At 42.6% G+C, this 24,015-nt stretch overlaps 1 protein-coding gene across 3 annotated transcripts in view; it reads right to left on the bottom strand.

The window, feature by feature from the left end:
- Nucleotides 1-24,015, bottom strand: part of LOC109931857 (histone acetyltransferase KAT6A) — a 184,922-nt gene that overhangs the window by 153,493 nt on the left and 7,414 nt on the right. For 2 of the 3 annotated variants that reach the window (XM_020531123.2, XM_048618577.1), the window contains exons 1-2: nt 13,984-14,066; nt 12,144-13,134 (exon numbers count right to left, since the gene is read on the bottom strand). In XM_020531123.2, the coding sequence (XP_020386712.1) occupies nt 12,144-12,743 (600 nt within the window). In that variant the 5' untranslated portion in view covers nt 12,744-13,134; nt 13,984-14,066. Of the gene's footprint in view, nt 1-12,143; nt 13,135-13,983; nt 14,067-24,015 lie in introns of those variants that run through there. The other variant, XM_048618576.1, reaches the window with a different exon arrangement.

The following is a 24,015-nucleotide window of genomic DNA, read 5'->3' as shown; positions in this document are numbered from 1 at the left end:
AAATACTTCTTTTTTCCTATTAGTGGCATTCATTTGCTCATTACCTTGATATTGTCTACATCATGAAATTCATTTCGCACTTGAATGGAAAAGTTCAAGATAACATTGCTTCCCCACCTTGACCTGCATCTTCCAAGTAAGAGAAACCTTCCTATTCTTCTTACCAAAATCGCCTACTTCACATTTATCTGGAATCAAAATCATTTGCCTAGAATTCTTCCATTCTACAAGGTCATAAAAATCCTCCCGCATTTTTGTTTAAATCCTCCTCACCATTGACAGCATCTGCAAATTTAGAAATTCTTTTCAACTCCATGGTGTAAATTGTTCCTGCAAAGTCAACAGTGGTCTTCGCACTTATTCTTGTACAACATGATTTCCTCCTTCATCCACTCTGAATAATTACCATTTACTCCCAGTCTCTGCTTGTCATCTTGAAGGCAACAAGCAACTCATTTTGACACTGACTGAACTCCTTATTCATTAGTCTATTGCGGCCACCTCATTGACAACCGTGTCAAAATTCAGATAAGTCAGTTCACATTACACTGCACTGCTGGTGTTTACTCTGATACCTTCACAAAGTATCCTCAAAATAATTAGTATCTAATTCTGGGCATCACACTTGAGCAAGGATGTGATGGCTCTGGAGAGGATCAAGGAGAAGCTTGCAAAAATTTTTGAAGAGATTATACATATGTGGAATGATGAGAGAAGCTGGGTCAGGCAGAGAAGACCAAGACAGGATTTTAGAGGTGTTTAAAATCATCAGGAGTTTAGATGGAGAAAATAGGTAAACTGATTCCAGTGGCTGAATTGCCAATTAGCTGAGGATACAGCTTTAAGGTGATTCATACAAGTACTAGAGGTGACAAAACTATATGGCACAATGAAAGATTTAGATTCACAGGGTGCAGCCTGTTGGGTGATAGATACAGACTCAATATTCACCTTCAAAAGAGAACTGGGTAAACACTTAAGAGAGAGAGAATTAGACTGATGTGGAAGAAGAACCAGCAAAGGAGATTCTTCCCAAGAACCTAAACAGACTTATTATCTTGAATTAACAACTTCTGTGTTTTAGCTGTCCAAGACCTCCGATGACAAGATTATTATTCCAGCAGTGTAGCTCAAGAGTTGCATGAAGAGGATCACATGGACCTCCCAACACCCCAATCCTGGCTGACTGTCCCTGAATATCATTCCCCCACTCAAGACGACTTGACCAAACTACCTCAGCTCTTCCTGACGCAACCTCAGCACTGACCTCCGATCTTGTGGATCCACGTTCAATCAGTTGTGATCAGATACCCAACCTAACCTCATGCACCTGGCTCAACTACAGATGCTCCAGACCCACCTGCTACCCGACCAATCTGCCAACACAGAAACATGTAATATAGGAGGAGTAGGCCATTCTGCCAGTTGAGCTTGCTCTATCATTCAGTAATGATCAAGGCTGATGATCCACCTCAGTACCCTGTTCCTGCCATTTGCCATACCTTTGGATCCCTTTAGCACAAAGACTGTATCTAACTCCTTCTTAGCACGCCCCCCGACCCACTCCCCACAGCCTGGCCTCATTCTTCTGAATTTCAATGAATGCAGTTTTAACCATTTCAGTTTCTCTTCATACATCACCACACCATCAGTAAACCTTCTTTGCAGCCCCTCCACAGCAAGAATATCCTTCCTCAGTTAGGAAGGCCAAAACTGCACCGAACACTCCAGGGTGTAACCTCACCAAGGCCCCATACAATTGCAGCAAGCCATTCTTGTTGTTGTACTTCAATCAAAGTTACGAACGCAAACATACCATGTATCTTCTTAACCGCCTGCTGCACCTGCATGCTTACTCACAGCAAATGACGTACAAGGACCCCAAGGTCTTGTTGCACCTCCCCCTTTCCCAATCCCTTGCCGTTCAAATAATAATCTGCCTCCCTGTTTTACCTATCAAAGTGGATAATCTCACCTTTATCCACATTATATTTCATCTGCCATACATGGGCTCACTCACTCAACATGTCCAAACCTCCTGTTTGGATGGGAGGAGAAAGAAGGATCCAGAGGGGAGGATCTCTGCATCCTTCTGACAGTTCACCCTCTCATCCAACTTTGTGCCATCTGCAAATTTTAAGATATTACACTTAGTTCCCTCTCTAAGTCACTGATATATATTATGAGGCAGCGGCCAAGCACCAATTCCTACGGTAACCCCAAAGTCACTGCTAGCCACTTGGAAAAAGAAGCATTTATTCCTACTTGCTGATTGCTGGCTGCCACGGGCTTTTCTATCCATGTCTGTACACTGCCTCCAATCCCACATGCTTTACATTTACATGCTTATCTCTTTTCTGGCACATCAAAAGCCTTGTGAAAGCCCAAGTAAACTACATCTACTGGCTCTCCCTTATAAACTCTGCAAACTACATCCTTGAAAAGTTCCATTATATTTCTCAAGCATGGTTTTCCTTTCATAAATTCAAGTCACTCAAGTGCCATTGTACTCACTTTTCACTTCCCTCAACCTCCACTTCCTTGCCCATTCATTCACTAGGAACCATTAAACAATATCAATGGTTAAACTAGAAAAGCAAATTAAACCTACAAAACGTAATTTTTTAATGCTTACGTTGAAAATGTTTATAAGCAAAGAAACAGATTACTGCAGGAACAATTAGTCAAGAACACCACGTCGAAAAGAAACCAAAAAGTGCACCAAACTAGCTGAAAAATGCAATGGAAATTTCAAACAACTTACTTTGCAGTTGAAATCCCTCTGCTGGCTGCTACTGTCTTTAAGGTTTTCACAGCTCCTTCAGCATCACATGGGAGTGGTGTCACTTCCCCTCATTGCCTCAAGACCTACCAAGCTTAATGCAATGAAAGTCCCAGTCAGCAGTCAGGAGAATGGGCATCAGGCAATTAAATGTATGGTTTCCCCCTTGACTGGCATTCGTCAGAACAGTACCAATGTCAATCGCAAGTTCTGGGCCCGTTCACACTTCAAACAAGCACACGAATTCAATGCAACCAGGTTTGCAAGTCTCACTGACTCCTTCTCCATAAATGGACATTTGTCAGAGAAAGGAGAACCTCAGCAAGCTGCTCAAACTGGATATAGTAAACAGCAGTCTCAAAAATACCTTTCATTTGTCCCAAACCAATTAACTCGATTTCAACTTGCTCAAACACTTTGAAACTCTAACCATTCAACTAGTAATGAAGGAGCGCTATACTATTGGAGATGTTACCTTGGGAAGGGCACACTGCATCAAGGTCTCCTGTATCTTTTCAGGTGCATGCAAGAAAGCTCATCCGCCATTTCATTCGGAGGAGAATCTCTCTTTCTAATTGTCCTCACCAATATGCGCTCAACGAACTTGCATTCACACCATGCCTTTCACAAACTCAGTAATTCCCAAGTGTTTTAAAACAAATACAACTATTTCAAGTGCAGCAACAGTGATACCAATAATCTGATCAATGTCACATGGCTCTCTGGGACCTTCTGTGCACAAACTGAATGTCACGTTGCATTCAGTGCAGAAGCATTTGAAACCTATTTTGTTAGCTGTGAAGCCCTTTGGAAATGTCCTTGTCGTGTGAAAGGCACAATGGCTATCCATTACTTAGCCCTCTTTGGGTTCATTCTACCCAAGTGCAAATACACTCATGACTCAAATGTGGGTCGATCCTCTGTCAATGTCATAATGTACACCTCAATTAGGTGCATAACAACCTCCTAAATACCATTGTTTTATGTGGGGAAAGCATCTCATCTCCACTTGTTCACCAAGATAGGGTTCTCGGTCACCTCCTGCAACTCCCGAGTAACCTGCGTTCACCTACCAAAGTATTTTTCTCAATTACTCATTATCCTTCTCTGTCTGTGTATTCTATTGGTCACAACCTCAGAAAAATTTCAGTACTGTCGTCAATGTTTCACAGAAACCCACTGTAATTACAATTCAAAGTCTGATGTGCTTGTAAATCACTACAATATTTATAACACATTTCAAACGGTCAACTACAAACAGGAAGTGCTGGAGAAACTCTGCAAGTATGGTCAAGCAAGAAACAGAGTTAATGCATTTGAATTCAGTGAATCTTCATTAAAAATCAAAACAGCTGGACTAAGGGAGAGAGGGGGACAGGAAGAAGAGCCATGAAGGTGTGGGAAGCAAAGGAGAGGACCAGGAGTACCCTATCGTTGTTCTGGGAGGGGATGGAAGAGATAGAGGCAGAAGTGCAGGAAATGGGTTGGAAACAGCTGAGGGCCCTGACAATCACTGTGGTGGGGAATCCTTGGCTGAGGAAAAATGTGGACATTTCTGAGGTCCCCATACCTAAGGCGGCATCATCAGAACAGGTGCAACAGGGAAAGAGAAACTGGGATAATGGGATAGAGTCCTTACACGAGGTAGGATGTGAGGATGTACTGTCAAGCTAAACGTGGGAGTCAATGGGCTTGTCACGGATATCGGTGCCCAACCCATCCACAGAAAATGTAAAAAGAGATATCTAAGGACTTGAGGAGAGGGGCCAGAAATGGACCAAGTGAACATGACAGCAGGGTGGAAATTGGAAGTTACACTGATAAATTTTTTTTCTATTCCACATGGGAAGAGTGAGGCACCACTTATGTCATCAATATACGAAAGAGAGAGAGACACAGAGACAGAGAGAGACACACCTAGGGAGCAACCAAAGCAACAAATAAGAAATGTTCCACAGCACCCACAAAGAGGCAGCAGGCATGATTGCGATCCACAGGAGTATTCATAGCCAAATCTTTGATCTGAAGAAAGTGACAGGAGCGAAAGGAAAACTTGCTCAAAGTGAAGGCAAACTTAGCCAGGTGGAAGAGGGCGATGGTGGCTGGGGTCAGTTCCGGCCTTCTCTCGAAGAAGCAGTGAAGAGCCATCAGACCATTTGATGGGGGATGGGCATGAAGTAGGTCAGCATGTCCATTCTCAAGAGAAGGCAGCTGGAGTCAGCAAACTCAAAATTGTGAAATGGATGTAAAGCATCACAAAAATCACAGATTTAAGTGGGAAGGGACTGGACAAGGGGAGAGAAAAGTGAGTCAAGGGAGGAAAAAATAAAGTTCATGTTACATCTGAACAAAAAACAAACAACTGCATTTGCTGCAAATCTGACACAAAAACAGCAATTTCTGGAGAAACTCAGCAAGTTTAGCACTATCTGTGGAGGGCAAGCAGAGTTAACATTTTGAGTCCAGTTCTGAGGAAAGATCACAAGACCAAAACATTGACTCTGCTTTCTCTCCACAAATGTTGCCAGACCTGCTGCGTTTCTCCAGCAATTTTGGTTCTTGTTTCCATTTTCTCTCTCTCAGGATACCATCTCCATGCACTCTATTCTTGCCACCATCTATCCTGCCTCCCCCAACCTTCATCATCAACATAAATACTCTATTGGGTATCTTCAAGTCTGACAAAGGGTTAGAGGACCAGAATCATTTACTCTAAAGGTGGTGCTAGACGTGAGTGTTTCCACTTTGTTTGTGTTTCAGATCTCCTGCATTGACAATTCTTAGATTTTGATCTTAAATAAAAACAAAAACAATCTGCTCCAAAATTGGTCAACAGAATATCCCGACACCAAACCTAACTTTGAATCCTACAGAAGTTTCTTTCAAGCAGATTAGCTGGACTAGATAACAAGTTTCATTGGCTCAAGTAGTGGCACCTCTCAAGCATTTACATCTTACAATCAATAATGCATGACCTGTGTATAATGTTGTATCATTTCTAGGCAAACACAGAAACATGTCCACGAAGAAATGGAAAGGTCTGTTATTCAATCAGCTTCACCCCTGCTGTTTTTATAGGCCTGAGTCAGAGCAAGGATACATCTTCAATTAACGTGCACCAACAACAATCATGAAGCAACTCCAAAACAAAGAGAGCCAAGTGAAGGCAACCAGCTTCAGTGAGAATAAAGTTATTTTTCCCTTTTAAGATTCCAAGGGATTCTTGGTGCTGTCCCAACACTCATCTAGAAAGTCCTTCTCATTTGTCTGTGTATCTTCAGTCCTACTTCAATCTCAACTGCTCACAGCATCATGATGCCGATTGAATATTGATGCATTATTACTAAAATGACACGATATCCTGACAAAAACAGAAACTGCTGGGAAAGTTCACTAAGTCTGGCAGCACCTGTGGAGAGAAATCAGAGTTAACATTTCAGATTGAGCGACCCTTCCTCAGAAGGCACACATATCTACTGTTTTAACACAGAGACATACAACCAAATCAAATCAGTCTCCCCAACCTTTTATTTGCAACACAAGAATCACAACACAACACTAAAATTAAAATACTCAACAACCCTCAAAATTGACCCCAAAAGTTCCGAACCAGACCTTGAATAACCAATATTAGACTTGATAAATAACCTACATCACACACCAAGCTTATAGCTTAAACAAAAGAATTAACAACTTATAAATAGGATAGTAGCTTTACCAGAGCCAAGTTAAACCATAACACAAGCTAATTAATGTCTATAATTTAATCTTCTTCAATTCTAGCATCCCACTCACTCAAAAACAGGCAGGCAGGCAGACAGGCAGACAGACACAGGTAAGGGTTAAATCGACAGAAGAAAGTAAAGAAGATGTAACTGCCAGCTCCCTATCGCAGGCTCCACAATGTGTAATATCACAGACATGTGGGATTGTATCCTGCTTGGATTCTGAAGCCACCAATGCATGCTAATAGGTTCCAGTAGGCTCAAAGGAATATTCATTCGATACTTACAACTGAGAATCTATTCTGTGACCTTCCAAAGAGTTGATAATGGGAGGATAACCAGGGAGCAATCAAACCTCCATCCTGTACCTTTCACAAACACAATCCGCTGACTTAATCACAGTTCAAAAACCAATTCAAATTCTGGTCGCTCCAGATCCAAAAGATCGACAACGCTCTTTGAAGAACTTACAATTGAACTGGATATACTGCAGAACTTGCAAATTTTTTTCAGTACTGAATGCAAATCAGTTGGTGGCCATCTTCAACAGTGTCACACCACAGTTGTATTCACAGTTTTTTGAATAAATATTCTGCGTAATGGATCAAATCTTAACAGATAGTTTCCCTTGCTTGCCTTTATCATGTGGTCAATCGTATCTACCTAGCAGGGGAAAACTCAACTTTCTCTAAATACTTGGTTAGAACTGGCCAGAGATAGACAATGGGGTAAACGCAATAGCTTGCAACCTCTCCATTTCCCAGACAAGCAGTGCATGTCCTGTTTAATGATTATAAATCCCCCAGCCGTAAATCTGTGCTAATGTACAATACAGTACTAAATGTCAAGTTATCGCGTGTTATCTGTCAAATGATAGTCATTATTATGCACACTGCTTTCATCGTCCAAGTTCGAACCATTTGCATGTTTTTGCTCCTTTTCAACTTGCTCATGTTTGGACTTTTTCACCCAAAATCTTCAATTACGAAATCAATATTGAAGATAACTTTCCCTCAACATGCGAGCAATTAAAAGGCATGAGAGGCACAACTCAATACTTTGCATCAATTCTCCATTTATTGAACAAAACCAGACGCTCGTTATCCATGAAAATTATTGCAGCATGTGGCATGGCAGGATTTGAACCTGGGTCCCCCGGACATTACCTGGGTCTCTGGATTAATAGGCTTGTGATAATACCATGAGGCAATCACCCCCTCTCTTGCTATTGTCAAAATAAATTCTCTTTTGCCTAAAAAGTGGAGAGATTGGGAATATTAGAAGCAGCATTATGAAGGCATCAAATACCTTCACAAGTGCAACTGACCAGATATCCCACATGCAGTGTTTATCATGAGTGATGATTTGTCCCACAAGCAGAGACATTGATGCTATCTCATCACTGACCAGAGCATCTGTCTGCAATATTCAATGTACTGCTGCTATGGATGAAAAGAAAACATTCTTTAAAGCCTGTTACATCGTGTACACTTGTTTAGAAGCACTCTGGTACATCTACTGAAGTTCCACTCTAATAGCTGCAACAGAGTTTAACGAAATCAAAAATCCCACTTATGCTCTGACTTAGAAACCATGTACATTACTATTCACAATCACTTGTAGACACCAGGGGCATTATGCAGTGTAGCCATTTCTCAATTTACTTCTTTCTCAGTCACACTGCACATGCATTGGCTCATAATATCTTGTGTTTGGGTACCCACACAATCTTGTTTTAACTTGACCTTCAAGTTTCAATTCCCATTTGGAAGGAACACTATCATTCAAGAACAGTGCTCATCAAATCGAGTCATTTGCTCAGTCTATGACACTTTAATTCAACTTCTGTCATTTACACTCTGAAAAGCTTCACTCACTCAACGTGAACGGAAGCATCAAATGCTGCAATTCCTACTGCTTCTACATTAACTCCGAGACCCTTATCAATCTCTCCCCACTGAAGGAGAATCCTTGGCATTCCTCTTTCACCCTAATAGTGCAATTACTCACTCTTCTAAAAGAGGAAGCTAACCTTTTTGGCTCAATTCTATGACCCCTGGAAAACAGTGGCGAATCATACATGTGTGCAGCTCCAACAAAGAGTCTGGCACGTCAAAACATCATAAAGTGGTGTCTCTGCTCAGCAAATTCTTAAATTGCTCCCTATGTGCTACTGCCAATGCCTTAATCTCCCACCCTCTTTTGTTCCTATTTTGCCAGGTTGTTACTTCTCTCTCACACTGTTCCCTCTTTCAGATGAGAAATCTCTTCTATTCACTTGTATTACTTTCTGAACAATCCCACTTTACATTCAAAATTTCCTTCAATATGCTATCCTCAACAGAAATAAGGGTAAGTCTCTTTGTAGCTCGATCATTACCAGTGGTTCACAGTCTAACAATGCTGGAGATCAAAGACCTGAGCAGTGAAAAATCTTGCTTCTTGGAATCCCTTGAAGACAAGTTTTGCTGCATCTCTCAAAAACACAACCAAATGCACTCTTACTTTTGATGGCTGCAATCTTTATCTTCCCTCCACCGACACTCTTCACACAACTTCTCAAAAGTTCCGCTGCAATTCCCATTTTATGTTTCATTGTGAATACTAAATCTTGCTTTCCTCAACTGCTTCAACCAGGTTCTCACTTCTCATCAGCAGTTAACTTTATCAAGTCCAAGATTTGAATACTGTTTCCAGACCTACAAGAGCTCTTTTCAACATTCCTCTCATTCCTTCCATTTGTTGTTTTTGTGAACTTGAATAAGTTGTCCCAATACTCAACATGTTAAAATTCAGATTTGTCATACAACTTGAGCAATTTTTTTCATATTACCTCCAAACTAGGAAACTAGTCAACTCACCAAATTTTCCCCTATACCAACAATTCACTGATATTTACTACCCAAGCCTCATGTTAGATTTTCCTTTACATTTACTGTTGCGCAACTCCATCAAGGAGGTTAGACAATATCTTGTGCTGGGTGACAGCCCACAAATTTGGTAGTAACAATTTGTTGGTTAATCCATTCAAAACCGAGTTATAAACATAAACACCACACAGGCTTTCACAGCATCTTGTGCTTGAAGACATCAGTTTCCTTCAATTGAGAGATTGCAGAAGTTTCTAGGTTTATAAAGAGTTGCAAATGACATTCAACTTTCACATTCAAGTCTCCAGCAATAATCATGCGGCCGGAAATTGGACTATGAGTCAGGAATTTCACACAAAAAAAAATCCCAACTGATCTAACGCTACCTGGAAAGAAGAAGCAGGAAAGATGGAAAACAAATGATTGACTGTCTTTTGACTCCTTAATTCTAAGTGAGAATGTGCCTGCCAACTTCATTGAGAACTTCGACATTTCTTTTGACCAAATGCACCGAAATAACTGGAAACATGACTTTGTTTGCAGTTAGAAACATGTTTCACCACGATGTAAATAAACTGCAATTTTGTCCTTCAAAATATTGCAGGATGACACTGTCCTAGGACAACAGCAGTTTGAAAAGAACACTCAACAACAACTTGTCAGGCCAACTGAGGATGGACAACAACACTTTGCTCTTGTCCCTGGTGAGCTTAGAGAGATACTTACCAAGTCTACATCACCATGCTGTAGTACAAAAAACAAACATATGGGCCTCAATTAACATTTTCACCTGTGTACCTGTGACTGGCTGATTAACACAATAGCGTCTACAAATCAGCTTCCTGGTCTACAAGGTTGCAACTCCTTCAAAATTCAGGAAACGTTCAAATCCCATTTATCTAAAGAAGAACCAAACACAACAGGCAAAAACAAAATTCGAAGTGAACTCAAAAGGAAGCCACATGCAGATTTCCTAATCTATAGCATAAGAATGTAGAAGTGCATTCACCTGCTCTCGTTGTTGAATATGTGCAGTGTTATCATCATTTCTCAGCTCAATTTATGCAACGGTTATTCAGTGCATCATTCACACAACTCTGATTGCCTTCCTGCATGCTCCAAGTTGGCTCACAAGTTGCTTCCTCACCTCAAAAACAGAAAGTTGAGGAAACCAGCCCCGACTGCAAAAACGCATACAATCCAAGCTAACACTTCCGTACATTATTGAGGAAATGTTCCAGTGTTGAAATTGTAGCCTTTTGCTCAGATGTAAAACCAATGCCCAGTTTGCATGTTCCAATGATATGATCTATGATCTCTCAGAGTATTCGGAAACCCAGGGCATTCTGATGTCCTAGCCAAGAGTTATCCACAATAAACAAAACCAAAAGACGAATAAATGGTCAGTTATCTCAATGTAGTTTGTGGAACCCACTGATCACAATTTTGCTGCAACTTATGCTTATATATGGCTATGAATCTATTTCAGATCTAATTCCTTGGCTCAAGCGACAGGGAATGACATGAAGATGTGAAAAAACACCAAATTAAAACTGATAACAACTACAAAGAAAGGAATAATGTTATTTATTTAGTATCTGAGCACATCTCAACCATCATCACCACCTATTTCTGCACTTTTATAGCATTGTGGTTATATTATCCTCTTTCCTTAAATGAACATGATTGTTTCTCAGCAGGTTAGGAAATAAAATCTTGTGGCCTAATTTACACCTTTCACAGCCATGACCTCTAATTTAAACAACCAATTTTAATCTCAGACCAACACTGATTCATTCTTTGCAAAATGCATAAATGAACGAAGATAAGGCAGCATCACGAAAGTGGGCTTGGAGTGCACATTCCATTGACATTGTCATGAGTCCAAACCCATGCTGGCACACAAGTGCATCCTAAAAGACTGAGTCCTAAAGCTTTTCAGAGGTCTGAATAAGCAATTCAGGACGATTTACACAGCCAAATCTGCATGGCGTATACCACAGAAAATTGGATATGACAATGTTAATCATGAGAACGAAAAGTGAATCAGACAGTCAAATTTTGAGAGCACGGCAACTTTTACCCGGACCAGGTCCCGTGCCATGTAAAGCATAGAAATAATCAGAAATCTCAAAACACTGCATTAAGCTGACTTGTAAATGATTCATGCACTGCATTTTCACATATTAATTACACACCAACACAGCAAGCTCTGAACTTTAACCAGGACATCTTACAGATATATGCTCACAGACAAAATAAACAGTAATCCTGACAGAGCCTTGAAAATCTAACTCTGGTATACTTGCATCAGGCGACTTCTCAGAAACTGCTCAAGCTCTCTGCAACTCCCCAGAATTTGGCATCAATTTCTCCAGTTCAATAGAAGTACTTGTCTTTTTAAAAGGAGTGTTAAGTATTTTATGACCATAGATAACCCAAGTAGCAAAATTAATTCTTGAATGTTACCACCGTGGCGGTCAGATTTAAATTTTTCTCTCAATTGAAATGACTACTTTTGGCACTGCCAAAAATTTCAACACACTCTCTCTTTTTCCAGTGTTCACTCTCCGTTAAGTACCAACTCTCATCACTACATGTACTGTAAATTCATGGAACAAATTGGGATTTAGAGCTGGGATTACATTCCTCATTCTTGGAATTACTGTGGCCAAGAATTTTTACTTTTCCTAGATCGCTGGATTGTCTAGCGTGAAACATCAACTTAAAAAAACAAGTTTCAGACAATATCCAAATACAACCTACCCTGTCCTTCTCATGAGTGAGGAGGCTGACCGGTGGGAGGCAGGCAATTGACTCATGTCCTTGTTTGCTTTCATTGCCTGGTTTGCCGCGCGACAACCGATACAGGGGCCCATCCTTGACGATCCTGCCATGGCTTATGGCGCGTTTCAAAGAAAGCCTCAGTTGCTGGTGGAGGGCTGAGGAGGCACCAGCCCCAAATACCGCTATCACATCCTTCTGACCCCTCAAATATCGTTCAATGTTCTTCAACGATGACCCATTGGGCTCCGCTAAACCCTCAATTGCCCTTTTTAGAAGCTTATTCCAGTCAACCGTGTGTTTAGCATCCGACTTTGACTGATTTCGAGGTTTGGGAAGTACAATTCGCCCTGGATTGTCTGGATCCTTGTAAGAGTTTAGTCCTTTATTTGTAACCTTTAGGATTGTCCCATCTTTCACACTCAGCTCTAGTTGTTCCAGGACAGTTTTTCTGTCTAATCCATGGGATGAACATACAGCATTACAAATCCTTTCCTCAGAGGGTCTCTGTTTCTGCTTTTTAACTTTTTGGATTGCCTCCAAAATCCACTCGGTATACAACGGATTTGCAAGTTTTACCATGGCTGATGGCTCCCAATATCCACAGAGTGTTACCCCTTATCTCGGTGTTGAACCAGTTCCACACATGACAAAAAAAGATTTCTCGGAATAAAGAAGCAGTTCACCATAGCATTGACGTTTTCCAATTCAAAGCCAATCTCCCTCTCTCTTTCTCACCAAGACTTCAAATGATCCTACAAAGGAAACGAGATGGAAGAATAACAGTGGTGCACCGGTTCATATATAAAAAAAGTACCTTTCATTAATAGGAAATCAGAATCACTGTCCAATTTTTAAAATTCCAACGTTCCGTAAAGTTCCAAGACCATCACAAAGTCTCCATTCACTTGCCCAAAAAGGCTGTTTTCACTTCAAATGTAATCCAAGACAAATACTCTGCAGGCTGCCACATCTGGGAAAGCAAAAACAATAATGACACGTTTAAAAGTGAAAGTAAGAAACAAGGACAATAGTCCGTCCCTACAATTCTCTAGAAATAAACAAAAAAGAAAGAGGATGACACAAGGGGAAATGCATGGAGAGGACGGGGGTTGTAAGGCGCGCACACAGTGCCTGTGTGAGGACTGGAGTTGTTACAGATGCCAGTGTGTTTTCCACTATTTTGTTGTTCCACCTCCTGAGCTGGGGATTGCCAGTTGCACACAGCGATTACTGCTTTTGTTTACAGCCCAGCACCGAGGATTGACCGCCCCGAGGGGGAAAGGTGGGGGGGAGGTGGGGCGGGAAGGAGTCCCATAGCACCTAGAACGACACTCCCAAACAGGCTTTTCCACCAACCACACCGCCCCCCGCCAAACGCCAATTCCCCGCTACGCCACAAACTCCGAGCCCGAGGCCTTGTGGCCTAGGCCGGCGCGGGAGGACTGAAGCCTCACCCCGGGCCGCTCTCCACCCCCACCGCCGCCCGCGGCCTGGGCCTTCCATCCCCCCACCCCGAACCGCCCCGCTCTGGGCGGCCCCTCTCAGGAGGTGGCTGGGGGGTGGGGGAGAGCGGCCACGGGCCTCTCTCGGGCCCCCCGCACACATACTCGAGCAGGGTTTGGGCCGCACTCCCGGCTGTCGCCTCGGGGTTTTCTTTTTCCGCCACCCCCCCTCCTCCTCCTCCCTCCACCACCTCCTCCAAGAGGGGTAGTCGGAGCCGGGGGGGGGGGGGGGGGTAGAGGGGAAGGGGTGAGGATGTCCGGGGTCTGAGGCAGCACGGCCCGTGGCTGGGTGTGGGCTGGGAGCCGCGGACACTCACCGAGAGCGAAGGGAAGGAGCAGAGCGAGAGCGCCGCCGCCGCCGCCATCTTAAAGATCAGAGGCAGGAGGAGGGAGAGGGAGAGGAGGGACAGGCAGGGAGACAGGCAGGCAGGAGGGGGCAGCACTGGGAACCGACAACACACACACACACACTCACACTCCACACACACACACTCACACTCCATCAACTCACACACACTCCCTCCACATCAACTCACACACACTCACTCACACACTCCACATCAACTCACACACACTCACTCACACACTCCACATCAACTCACAAACATTCACTCACACACTCCACATCAACTCACACACACTCACTCACACACTCCACATCAACTCACAAACACTCACTCACACACTCCACATCAACTCACAAACACTCACTCACACACTCCACATCAACTCACACACACTCACTCACACACTCCACATCAACTCACACACACTCACTCACACACTCCACGTACACACACTGACTCACACACTCCCTCCACATCAACTCACAAACACTCACTCACACACTCCACATCACCTCACAAACACTCACTCACACACTCCACATCACCTCACAAACACACACACACTCCACATCAACTCTCAAACACTCACTCACACGCTCCACATACACACACACACTCCACATCAACTCACAAACACTCACTCACACTACACATCAACTCACACACACACACACACTCCACATATATACACATACTCAAAATGGTCCGAGCTGAAGTGTCTACACATGCACACACACACCCACAGACATATTATGTACGCACAGAATCAGGACAAACAACAATTGTGAACAGAGGTTGAGTGCACACATATCATTAATAAATTGCGAATTGTATACAGAAATATAAGACTGATTGAATGGATGTCAGTTTCAAATGAGGCTTTTGCTTTGATCATTTCTATTTCACCACACCAGACTGAAATGTCTAATGATTATTTTAAATACATGTTTGATCTGCAGAAAGTGCAGTGACAGGCAGGCCCAAATTTGCCATTCTCCCTGAGGAGTTTTTTGACACTCTATGAATTCTGTTCTACATTGTTGCCTGAAGGAGCAGTTTCTCTTGAATAGCAACTTTGAGAAAAGAATTGGAGAAATGCTTGAAGGACAAACATTTACAAGACTTTGAAGAAAGGGCAAGAGAGTTAAGCTAATTGAATAATTATGGAAGTACAGGCAACGAGAGGCAAATAGCCTTCTTCGGTATTGTAACATTCTATTTTCCAGAATTCTACTTTCTATTTTCTGCTGCTTTCTGGAATGATATCTCTGCTTCAACTGAACTAGGTAAGTACACACTGCTTGCAGGCCACCACAGTCCTGAAATTTTTTTTTGCTTCTTGATTCTTCTGGGGTCCTGCGGGAAATGATCTATTATACACAAGTGCATTTCCCTGGTATGACAATTTCATTACTGAAGAGGCCAATCAGAATGAGAAGCCCCTTAGATCTTCTGCCTCAGTTGGATTCCTCAAGTCAAGAGAATCATAGAGTGACATATTTGGAAATGTACACACCCTCATATCATTCAGAAATATTTGTTACAAATTATTCTCATCCCTCGACGTTCAGTTCATATGAGACGTCCAGCAGCTATTTACGCATGTCTCGGAAAAATATTGTGGAAACTGCCAGGATATATTCATTCTGGTACAGTTACAGATTACAAAGATCTACAAATAGAGACTGAAGGTTACTCCATGAGAACAAGGGCTGCTCTCTTAGGCACTGACTGATGATATTTGTGGGATGAATAGAAAAGTTACAACCAGAACCAGATGGCAACAACAACAATCATAAAATGAACCACTGAGATATTTAAAATTTTATTCAGGTATCTTCACTGATCGGAAATAGCGGTGGGAGGGGAGGGGAGCTGAGAGGGGGGTGCTGCCCTTCAGTATCTACCAGCAAGGGTGTCCTGAATGATAACAATGTAACGAGTGCTGCAGCAAGAGCTGGAACTGCAGGTAGAGGAAGGTGATGACTGTTCAACATTTTCAGAGACAGACGATGATGAAGGAAAATCTAAAGCAGCCAGATTTGCGGCAGTTAACATTTAACTGCTCCAGATACTTGTGATGGTCTCATATGGGTTCAATTGACCAATCTTGAGTCTTTGGTGCCATCTGCCACATAAATGCTGAAGCAATATGGAACCCAGAGCTAAACCCAAATCCTCCCCAGCCACAACATTTCACGTTCTCATAGTCAATAATCCTTCCATCTTGTTTACGCCAACTACTCCTGAGTAATCACATCACTTTGTTGAAGGCTAACTTAATGGTCAAGAGGCAGGAATACTAGGCAACAGAATTGATACAGTGACTCCTTGTGAAACTTCCAATTCTTCTCTTCCTTTTCCAATTACTTCTAAATGGTGCTCCCCCTGTGACTTTAGTAAATTAAGAGGCAGTCCACTCATTCCCCTACTGTGACAGTTGAGTGGCCTGCAGCTAATATTTGCAAGGGCCTCACCAGAGACTTCCCCACCTATGCAGGGGAAGACTCAGCCATTGGGTTGGGTCAACATGTTGAGCTCCAATTAGAACCATAGAATCCCTACAGTATGGAAACAAGCCATTCGGCCCATCTGGTCCAAACCGACCCCCCAAAGAGCATCCCACCCACACTCACCACCCCCCCTTACCTTATCCCTGTAACCGTGCATTTCCTATGTCTAATCCACCAAGCCTGCACATCCCTGGACACTATGGGCAATTTAGCACAACCAATCCACCCTAACCTGCATATCTTTGGACTGTGGGTGGAAACCAGATTACCTGGAGGAAACTCACGCAGTCACAGGGAGAATGTGTAAACTCCACAGAGAGTCACCCAAGGGTGGAATCAAACCCGGGTCCCTTGCACTGTGAGGCAGCAATGCTAATCACTGAGCCACAGTACTACCCCAAACTGGCAGGGGAGCAGGAGTAGGAGAGCGTTGAACAGAGCAGCCATTTTCATCTGAGATAATAAGGTGTACAGCTGGATGAACACAGCAGGCCAAGCAGCATCAGAGAAGCAGGAAAGCTGACATCTCGGGTCTGGACCCTTCTTCATTTTCATCTGCCCTGTTTCCACCTTCTCTTTCATGGCTGACCTGCACTTCGCTGTTTGCCAAGAGCTGCAGACAATATTGCTGCAAGTCAGTAAGGTATGTAATGGTTGAGTCTTTGCTCAAACTGATTCAAACAGCCAGATTAACTGCACAGGCCACTGGTGAGGATTATCATGCATTCAGCTACCTGCTGTAACTGACTCTCCACTCGTTCCATGGACGTAGTCATTCAATCAAAGGCCTGAAATATAATCTTACTCATGTAAGAGTTAATTCATTGGCAGTAGTTGGGAGGCTGGTAAATGCATGGTCAACCCTGCACTTCTACGGATTCTTCCCTTGTGGAGATTGGCAACTGAATATGAGATGTCATTCACCTTGCCTACATTGACAAAATGACTGAACCCATTTTGACACTGTATTAAGGTGTTTGGAACAACATGTCTCCTGCCGACCTACTCATTCATTTTCAACCAGGCTTGCTTGGCTTTTCCTCCCATCCCCCATTGGCGAAGAGTGTTTGTCTCTGGGTTCTTAAATCCCTCAGTATGACATCCAAGGATGCCTAAGAGAACTACTTTGAGCCTCCAAATTTTCCACTGGTGCTCTCTGTCCAAACAGTTCTACGGTGAATTAATGACGACTCCAGCAACAGTGCTGTTCACTGTCAGATCCGGGTTATCAGGAAACCCACTTCACTCAGACAATTCAAAAGTGGAATGCTACTGTTGTAATTCAGTTAAAAAGTCACAGCTAAGCCATCTCCACTAACTTGCAGTTCCTAACCTGCAGTTCCCCTCCCCGTTGATTGCAGATTGAAATGTTAACATGCTGGTCAATGCACCAACTCAGGCAGATGGAATGTACACTCACAGAAAACACACTATCTCACTAATTGAGACAGTATTCTCAGATAGCTCACATTGAGAGGCACAACTTCAAGATGAGGAATAGATAGTGGTAGAAATATGTAAATCAAAACACAGAGAAACAAAAACAGAAATTGATGGAAAAATTCTGCAGGTCTGGCAGCATCTGTGGAGAGAAATCAGAGTTAACATTTCAGGTCCAGTGACCCTTGTTTACAACACAACACAGAGAAACACACACTGAATGTACTCACTGTAAGTAGCATCCCTGAGGCATGCAATATGGGAACACTGCAACACTGGGTCTAGGAGAGAGTCCACAACACTAAGAAAGGCTGTGATTCCATAAATACATGCCATGTTGAAACATGCACAATATCCAAAGCACACTAGCTTGTTGGCAAAAGGAACAAAGCAATGTCAATGATCCTAGTCCTCAAGACAGTCCGATAATTTTCTCACATTTACTTTGGGAAGTGAGGATGGAGGAGACAGGAAAAAGGAGTTCTGGGAGATTTATGATAGAGCAGCATAGAAGTCAGAAGTTATCTTTGCCCTGTAGAATATTAGTGGTCAGTCACTCTAACAAAGGAGAGTGAAGCTTATTCAGTTTGATGAGTGGCTTCATCAGTTGAACACAAATACATTCGTGAACGTGAAGGAGTAAAAATGGGAGCCAGGAGAGTAGAGAGTAATATTATAATTCCCATACAGACCAATAACATTTCTCATGACTGACCGGAAGGACTACAAGATTTTAAGTTTTAAGACTTTTATTGTCATACATGAACTGAAAGCAACATTGCCTAAACACCATGTCGTGGTTAAGTAACCCACAAAAGACATTCCCCATTGAATTTTTAAAAGGACTGAAAATCAACCTCCCTGGTTTTACTTTATTCTGAAGGAGCAGTTGAACAGTTTAATAGAAATTTTAAAAATAAATAAATAGGTGTCATATGTAGACAGGGTGCTTAAGAAGCATTTTGCACACTTGCCTTCATTGCTCAAACCTTTGAGTATGGGAGTTGGGGCATCATGTTGAGGTTGTACAGGACATTGGCGAAGCCTCTTCTGGAGGACTGTGTCCAGTTCTGGTCACCCTGTTATAGGAAGAATATTATTAAATTTGAGAGGGTTCAGAAAAGATTTAGCAGGATGTTGCCAGGAATGGAGGGTTTGAGGTATAAAAATAGACCGGAAAGATTGGGACTCTTTTCACTGGACTGTAGGAGGTTGAGGGGTGACCTTCTTGAGGTTTATAAAACCGTGAGAGGCATCGATAAGCTGAAATGAAAAGGCTCTTTTTCCCCAGGATGGGAGAGTTCAAAACAAGCTGACATATTTTTAAGGTCGGAGGAGAAAGATTTAAGAAGAACATGAGGGGCAATTTTTTTTTTCTACAGAGAATAGTTCGTTTGTGGAAAGAACTTCCAGAGGAAGTGGTGGATGCAGGTACAGTTGCAACATTTAAAAGACATTTGGATAAGTACATGAACAGGAAAGATTCACAGGGATATGGACTAAGCGCAGGCAGCTGGGATGAGTTTAGTTGAGGAACATGGTTGGTGTGGATTGTTTGGACCGAAAGGTCTGTTTCCATGCTGTATGACCCTGTGACTCTAAATTCTATGACTAATAAGATTCGCATTTCTGTATCACTTTTCATGACCACAGAATAGCCTGAAGTACTTTACAGGCAATAAAGTACACATTGAAATCTTGTCATTATTGTAATACATGAAATGCAGTCGCCAAAATACAGGGCATATTCTCAAACACAGCAATGTGAGAATGCTTTTTAAGGAATTAATATTTTCAAAACTTCCAGGAAAATTTCCATTTTCTTCTTCAAGTTACTGCTATGAGATCATTTATGTTTACCTGAGCAGCCTGTCTCACCTAAAACGCAGATAATGCAGCACTTCCTCAGTGGGGTGGAAAGGATTATGGTGATGAAGATAAGGAAGTGGTTCAAAATGGTCTTATCTGTAATCAAGACCATTGAAGTAGAAAAGTCTTTTTCACATAAAAAAGAAGTTTGAGGAGTGGCTGCGAAATTTATATGGGGGAGAGGCCAAGGGATCGAGTACACAAGGGTAATGCAAACAGAGGAAAAAGAAAGGTTAGTTATGATAGGCATTGGAATCAGAGGATTCTCTGAGCAAAGACTGAGAGATTCAAAAAGGCAGGATCTGGGGAAATTGAAATGAGGCGAAGTGTTGAAAGAACTAGAAAAAGAGGGAGAAGAACTCAGGTGTGTTTTGATGATAAACGTCACACTATACCATAGAAATGTGGTTGATACAGATGGTACAAGACACTGAAGAGATCTTTAACTGATTTTTTGATCCATGTCAGCAGAGTAGAGTGCCAATGTGGTGTGGTGACGCTCTGCAATTGGCGTCAGTGGATTGCAGAAGCAAAAGAACTGGTCAGAGTTCCCACTTCTCTTGATTACTGAATAGTGATATGACAACGCTTCATGTTCAATGTTACATTTAAAAACTGAAGTTTTGAAGAATTGTGGAAAGTTTGATTTATTTCATGTTTAGTCAAGGTACCTGGATTTGTTTCTTTTAAAAAAGGTCATTGAACATTCACTGTGGAGCATTTAAAAACAATCTTTCGAGAAAACATATAACTTATAATAATGGACCAGGCAGCATCAGAGGAGCAGGAAAGTTGACGTTTTGGGTCAGGACCCTTCTTCAGAAATGGGAAGGGGGAAGGGAGCTGGGAAATAAATAGAGAGAAGAGGGGTGGGGCTGGGGAAGGTAGGTGGGATGGTGATAGGTGAGTGCAGGTGGGAATGGTGGGATTGGTTAGTGGGATGGATTGAACCTTTCACATCAGACAGGGGTTCACCTGCACATCCATCAACTTGGTGTACTGTATCCACTGCTCCCGATGTGGCCCCCTCAACATCGGTGAGACCCAGTGAAGACTCGGAGACCATTTCATAGAGCATCTGCGCTCTGTACATGACAAACAACAACTTCCGTTCGCCAGCCGTTTTAACTCCCCCTCCCACTCCCTGGTTGACATGTCCATCCTGGGCCTCCTCCAGTGTCACAGTGACACCACCCGCAAACTGGAGGAACAACACCTCATATTCTGCCTCGGGAGCCTACAGCCCTATGGCCTAAACATGGAATTCACCAGTTTTAAAATTTCCCCACCCCCGGCCTCATCCCACGTCCAACCCTCCCTCTCATCCCCACTTCTTTGACCTGACACAACCAGTCCATCTTCTCTCCCATCTATCCGCCCCACCCAAATGTCAACTTTCCTGCTCCTCTGATGCTGCCCGGCCTGCTGTGCTCCTCCAGCTCCACACTGTGTTGTCTCTGACTCCAGCATCAGCAGTTCTTGCTATTTCTAAATTGTAATAGTGGCTTGTTTTGCTGGAGACTTCCTGCTAGGGCTGTTTGAAGTGTTTGGCTGGTATTTTTGTGGTCTTCAACTGGGGCAAAGGCCTGTGAGAAAGGGACTGCCCAGATGATCTCTTCTGTTTGTGAAAAAATTCCCACTTGGTGAGAGTGGAAGGGGAGTCCAACAAAACCTGCTTGATCTTCTAGACAGTAATTGAAGGAACTTTGAAGTTTGAAAGGAGTTGTATTTTTAGGGGAAGATGGGAAAGGGCAGAATGGCGCTGTTCATACAAAGAATAAATTTCTCAGCGTCAAGCAAAACTCCGGAGAAAGACAGGCAACAAGATTGTATTTCTGACACAGTATCGAGAGTAATTTTTCTTTGACACTGATTCGTATTATGGATAATTGAAACCTGATTAGCCGTTGATGGATTTTGTTTGACCATCTTTCAAGATCACATTAACTAATTTAGGGCAGCTGTTTGAAACTGCACAGTGTACACTAGCTATGTAGTCTTTGAAGCTGCATTGTGAGATGACTCCTTAAGTGAACTGCAAACTCAAACCAGTTACTCACAGCCTTTCACATAGACTCTTGTGGGTTTAAGTCCCACACACTCCAGAGGTGTGTCATAACATGTCTGTACAGGTTGATTAAAATTATCCAAATCCTTGTGCATGAATGTCACTCATTTTTACATTGAGGGAATACTTTCCTTACAAACTATACTTTTTTCAATAACTGGCTAAATCTTACATAGTGCCACAAGTTCCTAGAAGATCAATTTGTTTTGACAAAAGCAAAAAAATTGCTCTTAAGCCTAGTTTGATCTTAACAAGCTCTGAAAAGAAGTGGAGCTCCTGGCCACAATGTTGAAACATAGCAAAGTGCCTAGTATTGACATTTTACCATCCATACATGGACATTTCCTAACTGGAACCTACCGGAAGTAATGCAAAGGCTTTCAAAGGTGCAGAGTGTTCATGAGGCCATGGTGACCAATTATCATGGATTTTCCACTGTTGTCCTAGAATTTGGCCATTCCAATCATGGGCTTACTGGGATAACATTTATCCTGGATTCTTCACTGCAACAACTGGGAAACTGCTCAGTCTTCTCCTGCCAGTTCCTGCTTTCTACACATATGCACTTTGTTCCTGTGCATGTGTAAATATGAACCTCACTGCAGCACTGCCCAGAATATCCCTCACTGGAGCTCTCTGACTTTGACAGACAGGTGCTTGGAAGCCAGCATTGGCAGCTCAGTGATACAGTAGTGACACTCTCAGGCCTCATAATCGAGGGAGGGCCAGGTCCAGCATAAGTTGGTAGGAGGGCAAGGTGCAGGGCAGGCTCTGGGAGGTGGGGGAAGGGGTTTGGGGGAGAATGGTTTCTGAGTCTGTGGAGGGGTGAAAGTAGAAGAGACACGTCCATGTGCACTTGGGGATTCAGCATTGTGTGTGGGTTCACTGTGGAGCTTTCAATAAATAACATGCAAAGTGTCATCAGGATCGATGAGGTAGACGGCAAGTAATGAATTTTAAAAGTAGCTGGTTGTGAATGGGCAGGATCTTTTATCTGAGGAACACATGTGGGCAGAAGGAAGAAAGTACTTTGGAGAAATTATAATCACCAGGGAAGTACTGAGCAAATGATGGAGCTGCAGACTGAGAAGTCACAAGGTCATGATGAACTTCATCCTAGGCTCTTAGAAGGGATGGCTATGAGGTAGTGGGTGCATTGGTGTTACATTTCTAAAATTTATGAAGTTCTGGGAAGGTTTCATCAGATTGGAAATTAGCAAATATAACCCCTCTATTCAAGAATGAATGTGGCAGAAAACAGCAAAATACAGGCTAGTCAGCTTGCTAATATCTCACCAGTATTCACTTGAACATCATCATCACCTCACAAACAAAAACAGAAATTGCTGAAGAAAAAATCAGAGTTAACGTTTCAGGTCTGGTGACCCTTCCTCAGAACTTTTCTTCACAGATGCTGCCAGACCTGCTGAGCTTTTCCAACAACTTCCATTTTTGTTCCTGATTTACAGCATCAGCAGTCCTTTCAGTTTTTATCACCATCACCTCCCCAGCCCTTCCAAGCTCCAAACTGTTGAACACACTGCTCTGGTCTTGCCAACACCCATGCACTGCTGCTCTGGCAAACTGCCCCTTATTCTTTTGCCCCAAGAGTGGGTCATCCTGCATGAAACACAGATAAGGGAAAAATAGAACTTTTAAATAGAACTGAAATAAAATTTTCACAACCCGCATATATCCTGAGTCATACAGTAAATGCTGAACTGCAATAAATAACACGTGCATCAGAAACATTTAGTGATACACAGAAACATTGCAGTCACCCTTCATTATATCTCTAGAGCTGAGTTGACTACAGGTTTGCACTGCAGTTACATAAACACATTGACTCCATCAATTATTATCGCACTGCCAATCTTTGGTATTCAGCAGAATTTGGTCTGATCAAATGAAGACACCTTGCTCGTTTTTCTGATATGGAGAATACCTTTCAGCAATGAGTTCCATTGTATTGAACTGTCACAACAAATAGATTGCTGGAACATGGAATAAAATCTTTCAGATTTTAATTGGAGGTATGGAGCGGTGCGGCTGAGAGCCGGAGCGCAGTGGGCTGGAGGTATGGAGCGGTGCTGCTGAGAGCCGGAGCGGAGT

The sequence above is a fragment of the Rhincodon typus genome, chromosome 40, assembly GCF_021869965.1.
Source record: "Rhincodon typus isolate 14 chromosome 40, sRhiTyp1.1, whole genome shotgun sequence".
NCBI lineage: Eukaryota > Metazoa > Chordata > Chondrichthyes > Orectolobiformes > Rhincodontidae > Rhincodon > Rhincodon typus.
This window is presented reverse-complemented; position numbering and strand designations above follow the sequence as displayed.